This window comes from Sapajus apella, unplaced genomic scaffold (assembly GCF_009761245.1).
Source record: "Sapajus apella isolate SASKATOON/1434 unplaced genomic scaffold, GSC_monkey_1.0 scaffold9, whole genome shotgun sequence".
Taxonomy (NCBI): domain Eukaryota; kingdom Metazoa; phylum Chordata; class Mammalia; order Primates; family Cebidae; genus Sapajus; species Sapajus apella.
The window spans coordinates 44,384,222-44,404,029 of NW_022436949.1; the positions used below are offsets into that span (position 1 = coordinate 44,384,222).

At 42.8% G+C, this 19,808-nt stretch overlaps 1 protein-coding gene across 1 annotated transcript in view; it reads right to left on the reverse strand.

The window, feature by feature from the left end:
* Positions 1 to 577: 577 nt before the first annotated feature.
* Positions 578 to 19,808, reverse strand: part of SLC15A1 (solute carrier family 15 member 1) — a 64,324-nt gene continuing 45,093 nt past the window's right edge. The window contains exons 18-23 of the mRNA XM_032277532.1: positions 19,136 to 19,185; positions 5,503 to 5,610; positions 5,282 to 5,390; positions 4,603 to 4,746; positions 2,633 to 2,740; positions 578 to 1,356 (exon numbers count right to left, since the gene is read on the reverse strand). Coding sequence (XP_032133423.1) covers positions 1,165 to 1,356; positions 2,633 to 2,740; positions 4,603 to 4,746; positions 5,282 to 5,390; positions 5,503 to 5,610; positions 19,136 to 19,185 — 711 coding nt within the window. The 3' untranslated portion in view covers positions 578 to 1,164. The remainder of the gene's footprint in view (positions 1,357 to 2,632; positions 2,741 to 4,602; positions 4,747 to 5,281; positions 5,391 to 5,502; positions 5,611 to 19,135; positions 19,186 to 19,808) is intronic.

Sequence of the window (19,808 nt, forward strand, 5' to 3'; positions counted from 1 at the left end):
CCTACCTTTAGCTGTCTCTGTCTCTGTCTTCTATCTACATACCTTTCTTTGTCTACCTACCTACCTATCTATTTTTATCTATTTGTCTGTTTGTCTACCTACCTACCTTTATCTATCTATCCGTTCATCTATCCATCTTCTACCGACCTTTGTCTATCATCTACCTACCTACCTATATCTATTTGTCTATCTATCTATCATCTATCATCTACCTACTTTTATCTGTTTGTCTATCAATCATCCCTGGGGAAATAAATCTATCTATCTATCTTCTATCTATCTATCTATCTATCTATCTATCTATCATCAATCAATCATCCCTGGGGAAACAGGATCTATCTATCTATCTATCTATCTACCTACCTACCTACCTATCTATCATCCATCTATCTACCTACCTACCTTTATTTGTCTGTCAATCAATTAATCAATCATCCCTGGGGAAATAGGATCAATCAATCAATCAGTCATCCCTGGCGAAAATAGGACCAGGAAGAAATTTTAATGAGCAAGTGCTGCTTTTATCATCAGAGACTATGTTAAAGATTTCTTACCCTACCCGAAGATACATGAACACTTATGCTTAAGAACAGAAATTTATTTCACACCACTGAAACTTCAAAAAATTATTACTGGCCTTCACCTGAGTGGTCTTTTGAGTTACACATAATTTAAACAGAGCTGAGGACTAGAAAAACAAAGCAACAAAAACCCAAAGGTACAGCTGTCAGTTAATATCAGCTTGTCCTTATCACATGCCATTTGCAAACCTGTACGTTCACTTTCAGCCTTGGTTCCTGTCTCCTTTAAAATAGTTTTCATAAGAACATCAACAATATGGAACAGGAAACTTGGTTACTCTTTCAAAATTAAGCTAGTCCAAAATAACATCATTTGTATGATAGGGAAGATGACATACGCAGGGTGTGCGCTCAGTGTTATAAGACAGTGTGTGGATATGTGGCTTAGTTAAGCCTTTCAAACAAAAGACTTCTTCCAGAGTTGTAGATTCATTGCTGGCTGCTTGGAAAATAGCGTTCGTGGTTTAGTTCCCAAATCTGAAGTCTTCCCTGCCAGGGGACATCCAGTGGAATGTCCTGCCACCTGGAGCCAGAGGTCGGGGTGTATGCGGGCCCAGGCCATCCTCCACTTGCTTCCTGACCTTTACATCTGTGTCTGTGAGTTGGCTTCTGACATGAAATATGGGTTACTCTTTCCCAGGCTCTTTTTCTTTTCGTCCTCATCAAATTGAGCTTCAATCTCTGCTGGATTGATGTAAGTATAGAATCGAGCCATGATGGCAAAAATTACACAGACGACCAGAAGCAACGCGGCAAATAGAACGTATTCAGCCCACTTTGAAGAAATCAGAGTTGTAGCAGGAAAAAGAACAAAAATAATACAGGTCATATTGATGAATATCTGGTGTGTACATTTTCTTGCTTATATGCCTATGGAGTGTGTTTTGAAATTAAATCATAGAAAATTGGTAGGCAACCAATACACATACAGTAAGGCCAGCTTTTCTTGAATGCCCAAGATAGATAGATGCTAACATAGACAACATGTTTTCAACAGCACTGGGGTACAGAAACAACAGACTTTGGGGGGATAAGAGAACATTTCTGAAAAACCCAAGCCTTAAGACATGGCTGGACTCTGGAAGGATGGAGATCCAGAGAACACCGAGCAGTACCCACGAGGGGAGATGAATGTGCTGAACTCCAGCAAGTTAAGAGCGCCATGTTCCCTCTTGGAAACACCTGCAGCTCACAAGCACACGACATTAGCACATCCGCTGATGGGACCTGGTGCAGGAAGTCATGAGATGGGCTAACGGCTCCCTTATGAGGTAGACATGTCACAGCACAGAAGGAAAGCGTTTAAGTAGCAGTAAAGCCCTCGTTTAATTTCAGCTGGAAAAATGATAACCGTCTCCAGGATGGGTTTAACTTCAGGTGAAAGTTAAAGTCTGAAAGTTGCAGGATGGCCGGGCGCGGTGGCTCACGCCTGTACTCCCAGCACTTCGGGAGGCCGAGGCAGGGGGATCATGAGGTTAGGAGATCGAGGCCATCCTGGCCATGGTGAAACCCCCTCTCTACTAAAATACAAAAAAATAGCCAGGCGTGGTGGTGTGTGCCTGTAGTCCTAACTACTCAGGAGGCTGAGGCAGGGGAATCACTTGAACCCAGGAAGTGGAGGTTGCAGTGAACCGAGATCGTGCCACTGCATTCCACCCTGGTGACAAAGTGAGACTCCATCTCAAAAAAAAAAAAAAAAAAAAGTTTCAGGATAACATGTGTCTGCTTTGCAGCTATTAAGCCACATTCACTGAAGCTAGGAGAAATGTTTCCCTTGATAGAAAACCACATAAGGGCGACTGCAAGTTAATCCATTCCAGCTATTTTGGTTGTCAATTTCCAGCTGCGTTAACACCAAGTGGAAACAAGCAGAATCAGCAGACACTTTGCCATAAGGTTATTTGCGAACAGTCCTGTCTGGCTGGTCTGGCGGTTGAATCCAGCCATTAGCCCAGATGACCACACAGACTAGACAGATGGCTAGGGAGGGCCACCACGATGCCCATGAATAGGAAGACAGAGGTATGCCAATCTCCTCTCCCACCCCGTACCTGTTTGCTGAACTGGCCGGCCCCCGCCACGATGAGCACGATGATGTTGCCGACAGCCACCGTCAGGAGCCATCCCGCCTGAAGCACGGACTTCATGTTGGAAGGAGCCTGAGGAAGCAAAGCAAAGTCAGTCCCACTCTAGGTCTCGCCCTCCGAGCAGGAGAACACAACTCACCAATGAGCATTTCGTTAAGCAGGCCACCCTAACAATGCACCTGAAAAATCAGGTGGCCTCAATGTGAAAAGGATCATCTCTTGGGTAACAAGACACCCAAACACGCACAGACGAGCAGACAGGAATCCTTGTGTTTCACGCTCCACATCCTTGCAAAGATGTGTTAATTACACGGGCACATCTACAGATGAGCTGATCCTGTTTCTACAGGAGAGCTTCCAAGCAAAGCCACCCAGCCTGGCACGGTCCCCCCTCAAACACAGGCTGCTCTCTGGGCTGCCAGCTTGCCCTTCTGTGGCTTTCCTGCCACATCTCCAAAATCTCTCTTCAAACACCTGTCACCTGTATCACAGTTATCTCCTTTATGAGACTGTGAGATTATCACAGAAAGGGATTTTCCAGCTCATCTTGGCCTCTTTACTATAAAAATGGGTGGTATGAGGCACATATGGTTATATGCCTGTAACTATAGTTTTGACAACACAGTTCAAAAATTCAGCTCTAACTTGGTTAATAAAACCTGACTAACACACTTAAAAGCAATACTTTTTAACTTTGTTTTTGAGACAGGGTCTTGCTCTGTTGCCCATGTTGGAGTGCAGTAGTGTCATCACAGCTCACTGCTGCCTCGGACTCCTGGGTTTAGGCAATCCTCTTGCCTCAGCCTCCCAAGCAGCTGGGACCACAAGCATCCTCTACCGTGCCCAGCTAATGTTCTTTATTTTTAAAGCTCTAGACCTTATTTGGTATGTTTACTGGGAGCTATAGAGATCTCAACCAAACCTATCATGAGGACACACATGTGTAATTGAGCTGTATTATGAATGATTGGTTACATTTGGTTGTTTCAGAATGGAGAATCTCCTGACCTTCATAACCCTGGTAGCAGTGAGTAATAAATAAGGACACTAAATGTCTAGTGTATGACTGTGAGGCTACAGACACATAGGAACACATGCTCTTGCAAAGCTGAACAGAGTAATAATTCTTTTTTTTTTTTTTTTTTTTTTGAGACAGAGTTTTGCTTTTGTTGCCCAGGCTAGAGTGCAATGGCGTGATCTCAGCTCACAACCTCTGCCCCTCTGGGTTCAAGAGATTCTCCTGTCTCAGCCTCCAGAGTAGCTTGGATTACAGGCACCTGCCTCCATGCCTGGCTACTTTTGGCATTTGTAGTAGAGATGACGTTTCACCCTGTTGGGTAAGATGGTCTTGAACTCCAGACCTCAGATGATCTACCCACCTCAGCCTCCCAAAGTGCTGGGATTACAGGCATGAGCCACTGTGCCTGGCCGGTAATAATTCTTTTTTTTTCTTTTCTGAGATGGAGTTTCACTCTTGTTGCTCAAACTAGACTAAAATGGTGAGATCTCAGCTTACTGCAACCTCCGCCTCCTGGGTTCAAGTGATTCTCCTGCCTCAGCCTCCCAAGCAGCTGGGATTACAGGCATGCACCAGCATGCCTGGAAAATTTTGTATTTTTAGTAGAGATGGGGTTTCTCCATGTTGGCCTGGCTGGTCTCAAACTCCCAACCTCAGGTGATCCGACCACCTTGGCCTCCCAAAGTGCTGGGATTACAGGCTTGAGCCACCTCGCCAGGCCCAGTAATAATTCTTATTTAGTAAAGACGACACTTGGTGATTTCAGAGACCTCACTCTATGGAAGATACCATAATGCTTTCTAGACTTTTTAAAAACTAAAAACACACAGTTATTCCAGATTTACATTAAGTCCTATCAGCATTTTCTGCAAGCAGGGGTACAGCAGATGGGTAGTAAATGCAACAAACAAGAAACCTGAGAATAGGAGAATTCCAGTCCCGTGACAGAGAAGACCACTTCGCCACAGGTGAGAAGAAAATACTGCGGGATTTGCAGAGCCATGTTAACCGTGTTGGCTGCAATATCTTCAAACATCTTCACTTCGGGGCAGCCGTCATTCTGAGGCAGTAAGGCAAAGGCAGAAGAAGAAATGAAAGTCAAGATCGCTTCTAAAATAAACATTGTTCAAACACGTAAACTGAGATTGACCTTGTAGGGTTACATCATGTGATTTATCAAGTACATACACACTTTAAATGTAAGGCAACACTGCATTTGACACTTGTGATGGATTTGAAGATAAGGTCACTAGCATTTTCCTTTTAGATAAAAGAGTAGGTTGGAAGTCATTTGAAAACACTGCCCTCTCTTTGAACTATGAGTTCCTTAAGTCCATGTTAATAGTCTACAAGGAAGCACCAGACATTGGTTAGTATAAACTGTCATCCAGGGGAAGTCAATCTGTTTAGATTCCTTCTATTGATTAAGTCAACAATAGTTAAAGAATTAGCCAAGTGAATTAATTCTAAGCCCATTTAAAATACAGATCCTAATATCACTCTAGTTCAATCATCAATGTGTTCTAAGTGTTTGGGAGCCTTCCTATCAATCAAGTTTGAGCAGACATCCTGATACAATGAAACGAGTTACTAACCTTCTTTTGGATTACATAGGTATAAGCACTTCCGAATTCAAGGTAGGGGGTATCGAAATTAGTTTGACACTGTGATGGAATCTCTGTTGAGTTTATTGTGTAGCCTTTTCTATCAAAAGAGAGAAAATATTGGTTAACATTCTTGGCATTAAAAGTTTCAATATATTTTTTAAAGAAAAATCCTTGAACTTCGGAGTGAAGCATTCAGTCTAGGTACTTACCTGCCAGAAGGAAAGAACTGATACTTGCTGGCATTATAGCTGCTGATATTTGCAAAAACTTTCCCACTCATGGTGATGGTGATGAGCTCATTATAAGTATTTACAAATCTGAAACAGAAAAACATCTGTCTTGTAACTGAACTGCAGAATAATACATCCTAGGTCACAGTGCATGCACTTGAAGTTAAGCAATACTCCCTATTTTGGGGAAGTTTAAAATGTTTCCAGAAGATTTCTAGAGAATAAAGACAGAAAGTGAACAACCTTAGGTTTATCCTGCTCACCCACTCATAAGAACACACGTAAAAGAATGTATTTAACAGAGTGTTTATATGTGCTAAGTACTACTCTAAGTATTTTGTAAATCCAACCTAGTTCAATATGTTAGGATATTAAGCAGGGCCTGAAGTAGGTACTGGCCTCTTCCCTTCAAGAAGATAGCCATGCCCTTGTATTCCTCGCTTCAAAAACTTTATTTATTTATTTATTTTTGAGAGAGAGTCTCTCTCTGTCACCCAGGCTGGAGTACAGTGGTGGGATCTTGGCTCACTGCAACCTCTGCCTTCTGGGTTCAAGCAATTCTCCTGCCTCAGCCTCCTGAGTAGTTGGGATTACAGGCATGTGCCACCATGCCCACCTCATTTTTGTGTTTTTAGTAGAGACAAGGTTTCACCATGTTGGCCAGGCTGGTTTCGAACTCCTGACCTCAGGTGATCCACCTGCCTCAGCCTCTTAAAGTGCTGGGATTACAGGTATAAGCCACCGTGCCCAGCCAGAAACTTTAGAGCTCGAGGAGTTAAAGACCAAAACCAGATGCTGCCTAGTTCCTAAAAGAAAGACATCCCCTTTCTCTGGGGGATTGAGGAGGAAAGCCCACCTACTTCCTACATCTAGGATCCTCAGGTAGGGAAGGGCGCCTGGGATTAGAGAGGAAGAAAGGGGCCAACCCAGTAACAAGAGACATTGTTTTAGCCTTTTTTAGAGATGAGGTCTTGCTCTGTTGCCCAAGCTAGAGTGCAGTGATACAATGATAGTTCAATCCAGCCTCGAACTCTTGGTCTAAAGTGATCCTCCCACCTTAGCCTCCTGAGTAGCTGAGACTACAGGTATGTGCCACCATGCCTGGCTGATTTTTATTTTTGTAGAGATGAGGGTCTTGCTGTGTTGTCCAGGCTAGTCTCAAGCTCCTGGCCTCGAGGTAGCCTCCCTCCTCAGCCTCCCAAAGCACTGGGATTATGGGTATGAGTCACTACACTTGGCTTAGAGATAGCTTTAAGGAATCCCCTCAGAGGGTGGAGGCCTGTGTGGTCCTGGAGTGACAGTGGTCGGCATCCTGCTACAATACAGGTTTGAACGGAATACCCAATAAGACTGGCTTCCAGGCCCAAGGCTTCCTGTCTCTACAAAGTCCCATGAGGCTATGCTTCATACAAAAGCATGTGAGTTGTTTGCCTTGGACCATACGGAGGGGGAACAGCACGGATGGCTGATGACAGACCCCTTCCATGGCTGTTCCAGGCTACAGACGGCCCTGGAACTCTCTTACAACCCTAGTGACCAGGCGGGTGCTGCCCAAAACAAGACCAGTTGATTTTTTTCCTGCCAAACGTGTTGAGTGAAGACCTATGGCGGAGTGTCCAGTGCAAAGAACAGTAAGTCACACTAGTGTACACCTCAGCAGCGTAAGGAACAAGTTCACCTTTCCATCCCTCAAATAGGAGGCCAAGTTTATCAGCTCTGTGGCAATAAATAATACTGGTCAAACTCTAGGTGCTGGGAGAAAATTTCTATGAATTAAACTCAGGTCCTGAAGTCCTGAGGCCTTCTACTTGGTGTCATTTGACAGGAGATTCATATAGAAAATGGAGCCTGAGACAGATCCACATGCGGCTTAGCTAGAGTTCACACTGCTCTAGGCTGTAAGAGCTGCTTTTATCAAAGATGAAGATCATCCACACGAAAGAGAGAGTGGGCAGAGTATGAGTCTAGGAAGCAGACCTTTGGGGCTGAGGCCTGGCTTTATAAGTTATCAGCCACAGACTCGGAATGAAACCCATCCCTAAGGCCAGAGGATGACGAGCTGCCTGGCATATGTCTTAGGGCTGATGCAACAAGAAATGAAAACATGGCTGGGCGTGGTGGCTCACATCTGTAATCCCAGCACTACGGGAGGCCCAGGTGGGTGGATCATGAGGTCAGGAGTTCAAGACCAGCCTGGCCAACATAGTGAAACCCTGTCTCTACTAAAAATACAAAACATTAGCTGGGTGTGAGGTTGTGTGCGCCTGTCATCCTAGCTACTCAGGAGGCTGAGGCAGGAGAATTGCATGAACCCAGCGGGCGGAGGTTGCAGTGAGCTGAGATTGTGCCATCGCACTTCAGCCTGAGTGATAGTGCGAGACTCAGTCTCGCCAAAAAAAAAAAAAAAAAGGAAAACACAGTCAGGAGTCACTTGATGGGGACCAGTTCTGTTGAGAAATGCGTCAGGAGGTGACTCTGTGGTGATGGGAACTTCATAGTGGACACTTACACACACACAGACAGTGCAGGCTTTACACGCCTCGGCACGGAACGCTGGAGGCAACTGTGACACAGTGGTAAGGATGTGCGCATCTGAACATGTCTCAACATTCCCACTCTTTCCTCCCCGGACCTCTGGTAGCCTCGCATCTGCTTTCTGTCTCTAGGGCTCTGCCTGCCGCTTCATTTCAATGGAGTCATTCAGTGCAGGTCTCTGTGACCAGCTTCTCTCTTAGCATACTGACGTTCACATTCGTTCATATTGTGGCATGTATCTGTGCTTCATTCCTTTTTATGACTAACATTCCATCGTATGGATAGACCACATATTCTCAGCTGATGGGCACTGGATTTGTTTGCATGTTTTGTCTATTGTGAGTAATGTTGCAATGAACGTAAATGCACAAGTTTTTGTGTGGACATGTTCTCATCTCTTCTGGGTGACAACTCACATATCACATTTGGCAGGCTTCCAAATTAACCACCTGGGGAAGGTCTCACAACGCATGGCTTATATCCTGTCCCTGAGTAAACAGTCTTATCATGAGTTCCTCCAATCTTACCATGTTGATGTACTGATTAATACATAACTCACTAATACTGAAAAGGACGCTGATTTGCTTCTGAGTCACAGTGTTTTACTGATTGTCCTGTGCCAAAACATTTTAGCCCGTATGCTGTCTCCTGTATCCAGTGATCCTAACTTCTGTATTATAACCTCCAATGAAAATGGAAAGCTCTAATTTGAGGAGGCTCCTTCTCTTAATACCTTTTTTTTCTGTCTTTTAAGATAGGGCCTCACTCTGTCACCCAGGCTGGAGTGCAGCGGTGCAATCATGGCTCACTGCAGCCTTGAACTCCTGGGCTTAAGCAATCCTCTCACCTCAGCCTCCTAAGTAGTTAGGACTGCAGGAGTGCCTGGCTCATTTTTTAATTCTTATTTTTGTAGAGAGGGAGTTTCGTTTTATTGCCCAGGTTGGTCTCGAACTCCTGGCCTCAAGTGATTCTCCTGCCTCCACCTTCCAAAGTGCTGGGATTACAGGCGTGAGCCACCACACCCAGCCTTCCTAAACCTTCCTGTAAGAGCCTTCCAACTCTCAGTAGACTCTGGGACATGCCCTACTTTGCTGGTGTCTCTTTCCAGGTTGATCCTCACATTTGGCTTCCAATAAATCAAATTACTTCTGCCTCAACAGTCTTAACTTTGGTCAACATGGTTATATACTTAGGAGTGAAACTGCTGAGTTATAGAGTAAAACTCTATGTTTAGCATTTCAAAGAACTGTTTTTCAAGGTGGCTGTACCATTTTAGATTTCCACCAGCAGTGAATAAGGGTTCTAATTTTTTTTTTTTTTTTTTTTTTTTTTTTTTTTTGAGACAGAGTCTCACTGTGTTGCCCAGGCTGGAGTACAGTGGCACCATCATGGCTCACAGCAGCCTCAACCTCCCGGGACTCAGGTGATCCTCCCACCTGTTTCTTGAGTAGCTGGGACACACCAACACACCTGGCTAATTTTTGTAATTTTTTGGTAGGGACAGGGTTTTGCCATATTGCTCAGGCTGGTCTTGAACTCCTGGGTTCAAGCAATCAGCCGGCTTCGGCCTCCCAAAGTGCTGGGATTACAGGCATGAGCCACTGTGCCCAGCCAAGGCTTCCAGTTTAACCACATCCTTAACAACACTTGTTATTGTCTATCTTTTTTTTTTTTTTTTTTGAGATGGAGTTTCACTCTTGTTGCCCTGGCTGGAGTGCCATGGCATAGTCTCAGCTCACTGCAACATCTGCCTTCCAGGTTCAAGTGATTCTCCTGCCTCAGCCTCCTGAGTAGCTGGGATTACAGGCACCTGCCACCATGTCCAGCTAATTTTTGTATTTTTAATAGAGATGGCGTATTTTAGTTTCACCATGTTGGCCAGGCTGATCTCAAACTCCTGGCCTCAGGTGATCGGCCCAACTTGGCCTCCCAGTGCTGGGGTCACAGGTGTGAGCCACCATGCCCGGCCCACTGTCTACCTTTTTGCTCAGAACCTAGAAGGTATGCAGTGGTATCTCATCATGGTTTTAACTCACATTTCCCTAAACACTAACAACTTTGAGCATGTTTTCATGTGCTTGTTGGCCATTTGGATATCTTCTTTGAAGAAATATCTATTCAAATTCTGTGCCCATTTTAAAAATTGGGTTGTCTTTTTAGTACTGAGTTGTGAGAGTTCTTTATATATTCTGTCCCTTATCAGATATATGATTTGTAAGTATTTTATCTCATTCTGTGGGTTGTTCTTTCAATTCTTGATGACATCTTTTGCAGGACAAAAGTTTTCAATTTTTATAAAGCCCAAGTCATTTTTTCCTTTTGTCTCTTGTGTTTTGGTCTTCTATAAATTTCATTGTTTTGGTTATGTGAAAGAAAGTAGAACTTCAGGACCCCAAAGTCACTATGTCAAAGAGAAAGCCAAGCTTTGGAACAGCCACACAATACTGGCTTCCTTCTGTTCTCAGATGGCTGTAATTTTACAACCCTGAGTCACAGCCTCACGGTAAGCCAGCTTCCCACAGTGACAGAAGACCAGGCATCTCCCCAGGGGGCCGCCCTCACAAACTGCTCACCCCCTAAACCTTTCAGGATTTAAGTCTTTGATCCATTGAGTTAATTTTTGTGGAGAGGATCAATTTCAGTCTTTTGCATGTGAATATCCAGTGGGTCCTAGCACCACTGGTTGAAAGCTTCACAATGCATAAATGAAGTTTTGTTTTTCAAAAAATCAAATTTTGGTCAATTATGTCCCACTGATACTCCCTTCTTGAAGTATCTTTTTCAAGATGACAGTCATGAAAAACAAGGGTTGAAATGAACTGAACCTAAAGCCAGGTCTTTGCATAGCTGTTTTCAAATCTTATATTAAGATTTTTAGAGCCGGGCGCGGTGGCTCATGCCTGTAATCCCAGCACTTTGGGAGGCCGAGGTGGGTGGATCTCGAGGTCAAGAGATCGAGACCATCCTGGTTAACACGGTGAAACCCCGTCTCTACTAAAACTACAAAAAATTAGCTGGGCATGGTGGCGCGTGCCTGTAATCCCAGCTACTCAGGAGGCTGAGGCAGGAGAATTGCCTGAACCCAGGAGGCGGAGGTCGCGGTGAGCCGAGATCGCGCCATTGCACTCCAGCCTGGGTAACAAGAGTGAAACTCCGTCTCAAAAAAAAAAAAGATTTTTAGAAATGAACAAAGCATATTTCAACCACCTTATCTACACTAATGATTTCTGTACTACTAATGAATAAAAATATTTGTAAAATTTTGATCAAAAAAGTTTTCTCATCCTCTTTATGTTTATTTTTTGTATTATTTATGAAGCAGATATTAATTTGGCATGATTTACACATACCATTTGTAAAGGATACCATATTCATACATAATGGGTACATGCTCAAAATATTTTCATTAAATATGACAAAAAGTTTAAAAAATCACTGCCCTAGAGAAACTTCCTACATGTGGACAAAGAGACGGGTAAGAATGTGAATTTTGGCATTGTTTGGAAGAATCAGTATTCCTAAATGTCTTTGAATAAAAGGAATGAATAAATTGCAGTATATCCATGTAATGGAATACTATACAGCGGTTAAGTGATTGGATAAGAGATGCATATATCAATATGGCTAAATGCTAAAGTAACATATTTGATAACATGATTGACACTGCAGAATGACATCCACACAGGACAGTCACTTTTTTATTTAGTGTGAAAATGTGCCTAACAATGTGTTGTTTATGGACATATACATATGGAGCAATGTAGAATGTTTCAAAAATGCATGAGAAAGATCACTATCAATTTCTCAACCAATTATTTTTTATTTTTTAGATACAGGGTCTCACTATTTTGCCCTGGCTGGCCTCAAACTCCTGAGTTCAAGTAATGCTCCTGCCTCAGCCTTCTAAGTAGCTAGGACCAAAAGCATGCACCACTATGCCAGGCCCATTAAAAAAAATTTTTTTTGAGACAAAATTCTCACTCTGTCATCCAGGCTGGAGTACAATGGCATGATCTTGGCTCACTGCAACCCCCGCGACCCGGGTTCAAGCCATTCTCTTGCTTCAGCTTCCCAAGTAGCTAGGATTACAGGCACACACCACCATGCCCAGCTAATTTTTTTTGTATTTTTAGTAGAGGCGGGGTTTCACCATGTTGGCCAGGCTAGTCTTGAACTCCTGACCCCAGGTGATCTGCCTGCCTCAGCTTTCCCAGATGCTGGGATTACAGGCATGAGTCACCGCACCCTACCCAGGCCCAATTTTTGACGGAAGCATTGCCAATTTATTCAAAAGGTTCTTTTTAAGGTAATCACTTAAGTCTTGCAAACTTACTGATACCACATAGTCAAAGGATTCCATTTTGCTTAAAATAGTATATACTCTTCCTTTAATTCCCATATTGCTCAGAAGCCTGACTTCCTGAAATTCTCCGTTGTTCTATTTCTCAATTATTTTCTGACACCAGTTTTCTAGAACTTCTCCTTTTTTAAATGTGTTGTCTCTAGGACATCACTGAAATAATAAAACCTTTGATCTATTAAAGATTTGATGTTACCAATTAAATTAAAAGGAAAAAAGCTTCCAGTTTATCTTTTGCCGCACGGTTGGGGGTAAAGCAGTCAAGTGCTGCTAATCTCATGGGTCTGTCTTCTTTTCTAAGATCTCTTTGAAGACAATTTTTTAAAATGAAGCTGTGGGGCTGGGCATGGTGGCTCATGCCTGTAATACCAGCATTTTGGGAGGCTGAGGTGGGAGAATGAAGGAGATCACTTGAGGTCAGGAGTTCAAGATCAGCCTGGTCAACATGGTGAAACTCCGTCTCTACTAAAACTACATGGTGGCATGTGCCTGTAATCCTAGCTGCTTGGGAGGCGGAGGCAGGAGAAATACTTGAACCCAGGGAGCAGAGGCTGCAGTGAGCTGGGATTGTGCCACTGCACTCCAGCCTGGGCCACAGAGTGAGATTCCCTCTCAAAACAAAACAAAACAACAGAGCTTTAACAATACCAAAACAGGAAAGGATCCCCCAGTCTAAACTGCTCAAAGTTAGGAAACATTCCTGAAGAAATGAAAGCAACGAAAACCACATTCTGAGGCAAAGGGGAAACTCCAGAGGTGTTTCCAGGTAAGAATCAGACAGAAAGAGCAGGACAGGACAGGTGACCCCACATCAGTGTTTCCTTCCAGATCAGCCACGGCAGTGATGTAGGAGCATGTGTCAGGGACAGGAACGATCCCAAAAAGGCAGAAGGGGCGAGGGGCTCAATAGCATCACTCTCAAATTCACAGGCTGGAACCCTAACCTCTAGCACCTCAGAGTGGGACTGTATTTGGAGACGTTTTTAAAGAGTTTACCTCTTTAAAGGTAATTAGGGTGGGTCTTAACCCAACGTGATAAGTATTCTCATATGAAGAAGCGATTAAGACACAGCCACACACAGAGAAAGGGCCGTGTGAGGACCTAAAAGGAAGGGGAGCTTTTCAAGCTGAGGAGAGAGGCCACAGGAGAAACCAGCCCTGCCGGCATCCTGATCTTATACTTCCAGCCTCTGGAGGTGTAAGAAAATCTTTTTCTTTCTTTTCTTTTCCTTTTGTTTTGAGATAGAGTCTTGCTCTGTTGCCCAGGCTGGAGGGCAGTGCCGTGATCTCAGTTCACTGCAACCTCTTCCTCCTGGGTTCAAACAATTCTTCTGCCTCAGCCTCCCCAGTAGCTGGGATTACAGGCGCCCACCACCATGCCTGGCTAATTTCTCTATTTTTAGTAGAGATGGAGTTTCACCATGTTGACCAGGCTGGTCTCGAACTCCTGACTTAGTGATCTGCCCACCTTGCCCTCCCAAAGTACTGGGATTACAGGTATGAGCCACTGCACCCAGCCTGAGAAAATAAATTTCTATGTACATAAGCCATCCAACCTGTGCTATTTGGTTGTGGCAGCCCTAGGAAGCTCATGCAGAAGGAAACAAAGGAAAGTAATGGAGGAACAACAAAAAAAGAAAAAACTGAAAGAATCTCACGCTGGCAAGATGAATACAAGTACAGCCCTGTTTTTTTACAAGGCAGGGAAATTTGGGAACACCAAAGAGAAAGAAGATGCTGAAAGCTTCATGAGGAGAAATGGAAATCAACCACAAAGACTGGCAGATGCTTTTATTCTTTCTTTCTTTTTTTTAAAATCTTTAAGTCAAGCCTCCAAAGTTACGGAAGAAAATGGGTGTCCAGCCAATGAGCCAAGTGTGAGAACAGAAAAAGTCATTTTCAGGCAAGCAACGACTTGCAATTTACCTCATAGCTTCTCGTGACAATATATTTGGCCATACACTGCCACAAAACTAGAAAGAAGGCTGAGAAAGATGACACAGAATCTAAGAAAGAAAGGCATTACCCTGGCACACAGTGCAAAATTCTACCAGGACAGTGGTTTAGCACGATGACAGAGCCAGCGCTCCTGTTAGCTTTCAAAGAATGTGCTGAAGAGCTGGTTTTTCAGGGGGAAAAGTGGATTCCTGGGATAACAGTATAATTAGGAAGCTGGTAACCTTGGAGACTGGGTAAAGGCTTATGTTTTTGTTAAGAAGAGGCTAACTGGGTTGCAGGGGAAAAAAACCAGAAGCTGTGGAAGAAAGCCTTAGTCAAATTAAAGCAATCAAGATGGGTTCCGCTGAACAATTCACCAGTGTAATAGGAGGTTCCAGTGCGTCTTGATATTCAAGACATTTTCAGTTGGGGGACACATTTTCAAGGATATAAAGTAACATTTTCTCTTGCAGACTGATCACAATTTTATTACATTGTAAATTTTATAGGGTCATATTGTAAATCCTATTTATTGATCTATTATTTAGACTCAGCCTAGCACAGGGAAAACACAGAAACATAAATCTAATAAATATTAACAATGAGAAGCAAACAGGAGGTGAGATGAGAAGTGAAAGTCCATTTCACCACCATTTATATTAGTAAGTTTTCCTTTTTTTTTTTTTTTTTTTTTGAGACAGGGTCTCACTCTGTTGCCCAGGCTGGAGTGCAGTGGCAAAGTCTTGGCTCACTGCAGCCTCCACCTCCCAGGTTCAAGCAATTTTACTGCCTCAGCCTCCCTAGTAGCTGGGATTACAGACATGTACATCGTGCCTAATTTTTGCATTTTTAATAGAAAGGGTTTCACCATGTTGACCAGGCTGATCTTGAACTCCTCACCTCAGATGATCCACCCGCCTTAGCCTCCCAAAGTGTTGAGATTACAGGCATGAGCCACCATGCCCAGCCTATGTTAGTAAGTTAATAGACATTGTCCCAAAATACACTTGAGTCTCTATTATTTTGCTTTTGAGTGCTAACTAGTAAAAGCTAAAATCAGAAATTATCAAAGTTGTGGCTACAGGGGACTGGAGACTGAGGCTGAACGTTGAGGTGAATAGGAGACCTACTCTCATTCCCCCCAATTTATTCTTATTCTTTAATAAGAATTGGCTTTGGGGGGTGTACAGTGCTATATACATTTTAACATTATCTTGATTCATAAATACTGTTACAATCAGAATACGTGGACCCCAAAATTGTGCTACCCCATTGTCAAACCTTTCCTCCACTCCTCACCCATGACAACCACTAATGTGTTCTGTGTCCCTGGAGTTTTTGGCTTTCTGAGAATGGAATGTAAATGGAATTATACATTGTTGTGTCAATGTCACTTTTTTGGGGAGTGGGACTGGGGAAAAAGACAATTTCCACTTTTAAACACAGAGCCACGGCAGAGGGAACCAGTGAGCTGACCTCCCTTCCCCTTCTCCACCTCTCCAATCATAGGTGTGAGAAACGGAACTCCAGCCCAGGGCAGGACCAGCCCCTCCTCACACCCTCAATGTTTAATAAATAAAAGCATGTAACTTTTTGAGGCTGGCTTCTTTCAAAGCACAATTCATTTGAAATGCATTCACATGGCTGTGAGTATCAAGTTTGTTCCCTTTTTGCTGAGTGGTGGATGTTTATGCATCCCCGGACATTTGGGTGATTTCCAATCTTTGGTGATTGTGAATAGAGGTTCTATAAACATTCATCTGCAGGTTTTTACGGGAACACAGGTTTCCAGTTCTCTAGGGTAAATATCTAGGAGTGGGATGGCTGGGTCACAAGGTGAATGAATGTGTGTTTACCTTTATAAGAAACTGCCAAACTGTTTTTCAGTGGGGCGACACCATCTTGTCCTCCCACCAGCAATGCAAAGGAGTTCCAGGTGCCCTGCCTCCTCACCAACACTTGGTATCGGCAGGGTAAAAACAATTATTACCGCCACCTGATAGGTGTGTTATGATAACGCATTGTGGTCTTAATTTATAGTTCCTTTAAGAGCAGTGCTATTGTTGATGTGCTTATTCGTCGTGTGTGTCTATCTCCTTTGGTGACATGTCCAAATCGTTTGCTTTTTAATTGGGTTATTTAAAATTAAATTTAAAGTATACAAATTTGAGGTGAAAGAAGCCAGCCTCAAAACGTTGCACACTGTCTAATTCTATTTACATTGAGTTTTTAGAGTACTTTACATATTCTGGATACAAGTTCTTTGTCAGATATATGATTTCTAAATATTTTCTCCCAGTTTGTAGTGAATCTTTTCATTCTCTTCAGAGTGACAATGGCTGGGTGCATGTATTCACATTTGTATTTAAATCTTAGTGTAGGCCCCGTGCAGTGGCTCATGCCTGTAAACCCAGCATTTTGGGAGGCAGGGGTGGGAGGATTGTTTGAGCTCAGGAGTTTGAGACCAGCATGGGCAACAGAGTGAGACCCCATCTCCACCAAAAGTGAAAATTAGCTGGGTGTGGTGGTATGCCCCTTTAGTCCCAGCTACTTGGGAGGATGAGGCAGAAGGATCACTTGATCCCAGGAAGATGAGGCTGCAGTGAGCTGTGACTCACCACCACACTCCAGCCTTGGCAGCAGAGCAAGACCCTGTCTCCAAAAAAAAAAAAAAAAAAAAAAGTGACATTGACAGAACAAATGTTTCTAGTTTTGGTGAACTCTATCAGGTTTTTTCTTCTATAGATTGTATTTTTGGGGTCATATCCAAGAACCCAAGGTCATAAGAGTTTATGTTTCTTGTATATATTTTATAGTTTTATATTTTACTTATAGATCTATGATGTATTTTGACTTAATTTTCATATAAGATGTGTAAGAATTTAACAGAATTTTTATATATGAATTGTGCATAAGATCTGAGGTTTAGGTCAAATTCATTTCTTACATATGAATGTTCAAATGTTTCAACACTGTTGAAAAGACTTCCCTTAATCCATTGAACTGTTTTTGCACCTTTGACAAAAATCAGTTGATGGGGTCTATTTCTGGATTATTCATTCATCTGTGGGTCTAATTATTTGCCAATACCACTTTGTCTCCGTTTTTTCTGTTTTTTTTTTTTGAGACGGAGTCTCGCTCTATGGCCAGGCTGGAGTGCAGTGGCACGATCTTGGCTCACTGCAACCTCCTCCTCCTGGGTTCAAATAATTCTCCTGTCTCAGCCACCCGATTAGCTGGGACTATAGGTGCATGCCACCTTGCCCAGCTAATTTCTGTAGTTTTAGTAGAGATGGGGGTTCACCATAGTTGGCCAGGACGGTCTTGATCTCTTGACCTCGTGAACTGCCTGCCTCGGCCTCCCAAAGTGTTGGGATTACAGGCGTGAGCCACTGCGCCGGCCTACTTTGTCTTCATTACTGTAATTTTATAGTAAGTTTTTAAAACTAGTGACTCACTGAATTCTTTTTCAAAATTATTTGAGCTATTCTTAGTTCCTTTGCCTTTTCATATAAATTTTAGGAGCAGCTTGTTGATACCCATGATTTGGATAGGAATGGCAATAACAAACCTACAGGTCAACTTGGGGGAGGATTGACATCGTTACTATGTAAATCTTCTGATCAATGAACACAGCTGTCTCTCCATTTATTTAGCTTTTCATTAATTTCTTTCATAAGCAATTTTGTGGTTTTCACTACTGAAACTCTGCATGTTTTGTTAGATTTATAAGTATTTCATATTTTGCGGGGGGAAGGGAGATAGGAGACTGTATACATGAAATGGTTGTAAAATTTCAGATTCCAACTCTTCATTGCTAGTACATTGAATTGTGGTGGATTTTTGTTTTGTTTTTACCCTTGTATCCTGTGAATTTTCTATATTAACTTATTGATTCTATGAGCTGCTTTTGGTAGAGTCCTGGGGACTTTCTATATAGACAATTGTCATCTATGAGTAGAAATTTCTCTCTCTCTCTCTTTTTCTTTCTTTCTTGAGATAAGGTCCCATTCTGTCACCCAGGCTGAAGTGCAGTGATGGGATCACGGCTCACTGCAGCCTCAACCTCCCCAAGCTCAGGTGATCCTCCCACCTGAACCTCCCAAGTGGCTGGGATTACAGGCACACACCACCATACTCAGCTAATTTTTGTATTTTTAGTAGAGACAGGATTTCACCATTTTAGCTAGGCTTATCTCAAACTCCTGGGCTCAAGAGATCTGCTGCCTCGGCCTCCCAAAGTGCTGGGATTACAGGTATGAGCCACCACACCCAGCCAATTGGAAATACTTTCATTTCTTCCTTTCCAATCTAGATGCTTTTACTTTTTTTTCTTATATCTTTGCTCTTGCAACCAGAGGATGTTTAACAGGAGTGGGGAGAGTGGAAAAATCTTACCTTGTTCTTGATCTCAGTGGAGAGCTTTTACACTTTCACCATGAAGTATGTTAGCTCGAGTTTTTGTAGATGTTCTTTTTCAGGGTAAGGAAGTTCCCTTCTATTCCCACTTTGCTGAGAGTTTTTGTCATGAATCGATGCTGAATTTTAACAAGTGCTTTTTCTTTATCAATTGATAAGATGATGTAGCTTTTCCTCTTTAATTCATTAAGATAATGGGTTACACAGATTGATCTTTTTAGAATATTGAGCCAGCCTTACATTCTTGGGACAAACCTGATAATCTCAGTTTATATCCTTGTTACATTTGGACTTTATTATGGGTATGCATTACTTCCATAAGAGGCTGATAAAACTTAAATTTTAAAGAAATATACATACCTGATTCCATTTTCTCCTTTTTCTGGCTTCTCATTAAGGCCATCCTTTACCTGAGAGAGAAAACAGTAATATAAAAATATTTTCAAAATCATATTCATTAGAATGAGTTCAGAGGACTATTTCAGTCTTTGAGAAGGCGGTATGGACACTTATCCTAGGAACTAAGGACATGATTATATCAGAAGGGCTCTGGAGGTTGGGCACAGTAGCTCATGCCTATAATCTCAGCACTTTGGGAGGCTCAGGGAGGAGGATCACTTGAGCTTAGGAGTTTTGAGGCCAGCCTGGGAGACGTAGTGAGACCTCGCCTCTATTAGAAATTAGCCATGTGTGGTGGTGCACACTTGTAGTTCTAGCTATTCAGGAAGCTGAGGTGGGAGGGAGAATCATTTGTTGAAAATGATTCTTGAGCCTGGGAGGTCGAGGTGGCAGTAAGCTGGGATCATGTCACTGCACTCCAGATGGGGCAATAGGGGGAGATAGTGTCTCAAAAAAAAAAAGAAAGAAAGAAAAAAGAAAAGAAAAAGAAAGAAAGAAGGAAGGAAGGAAGGAAGGAAGGAAGGAAGGAAAGAAAGAGAAAGAAAGAAAGAGAGAAAGAAAGAAAGAAAGAAAGAAGGAAGGAAGGAAGGAAGGAAAGAAAGAAGGAAGGAAGGAAGGAAGGAAGGAAGGAAGG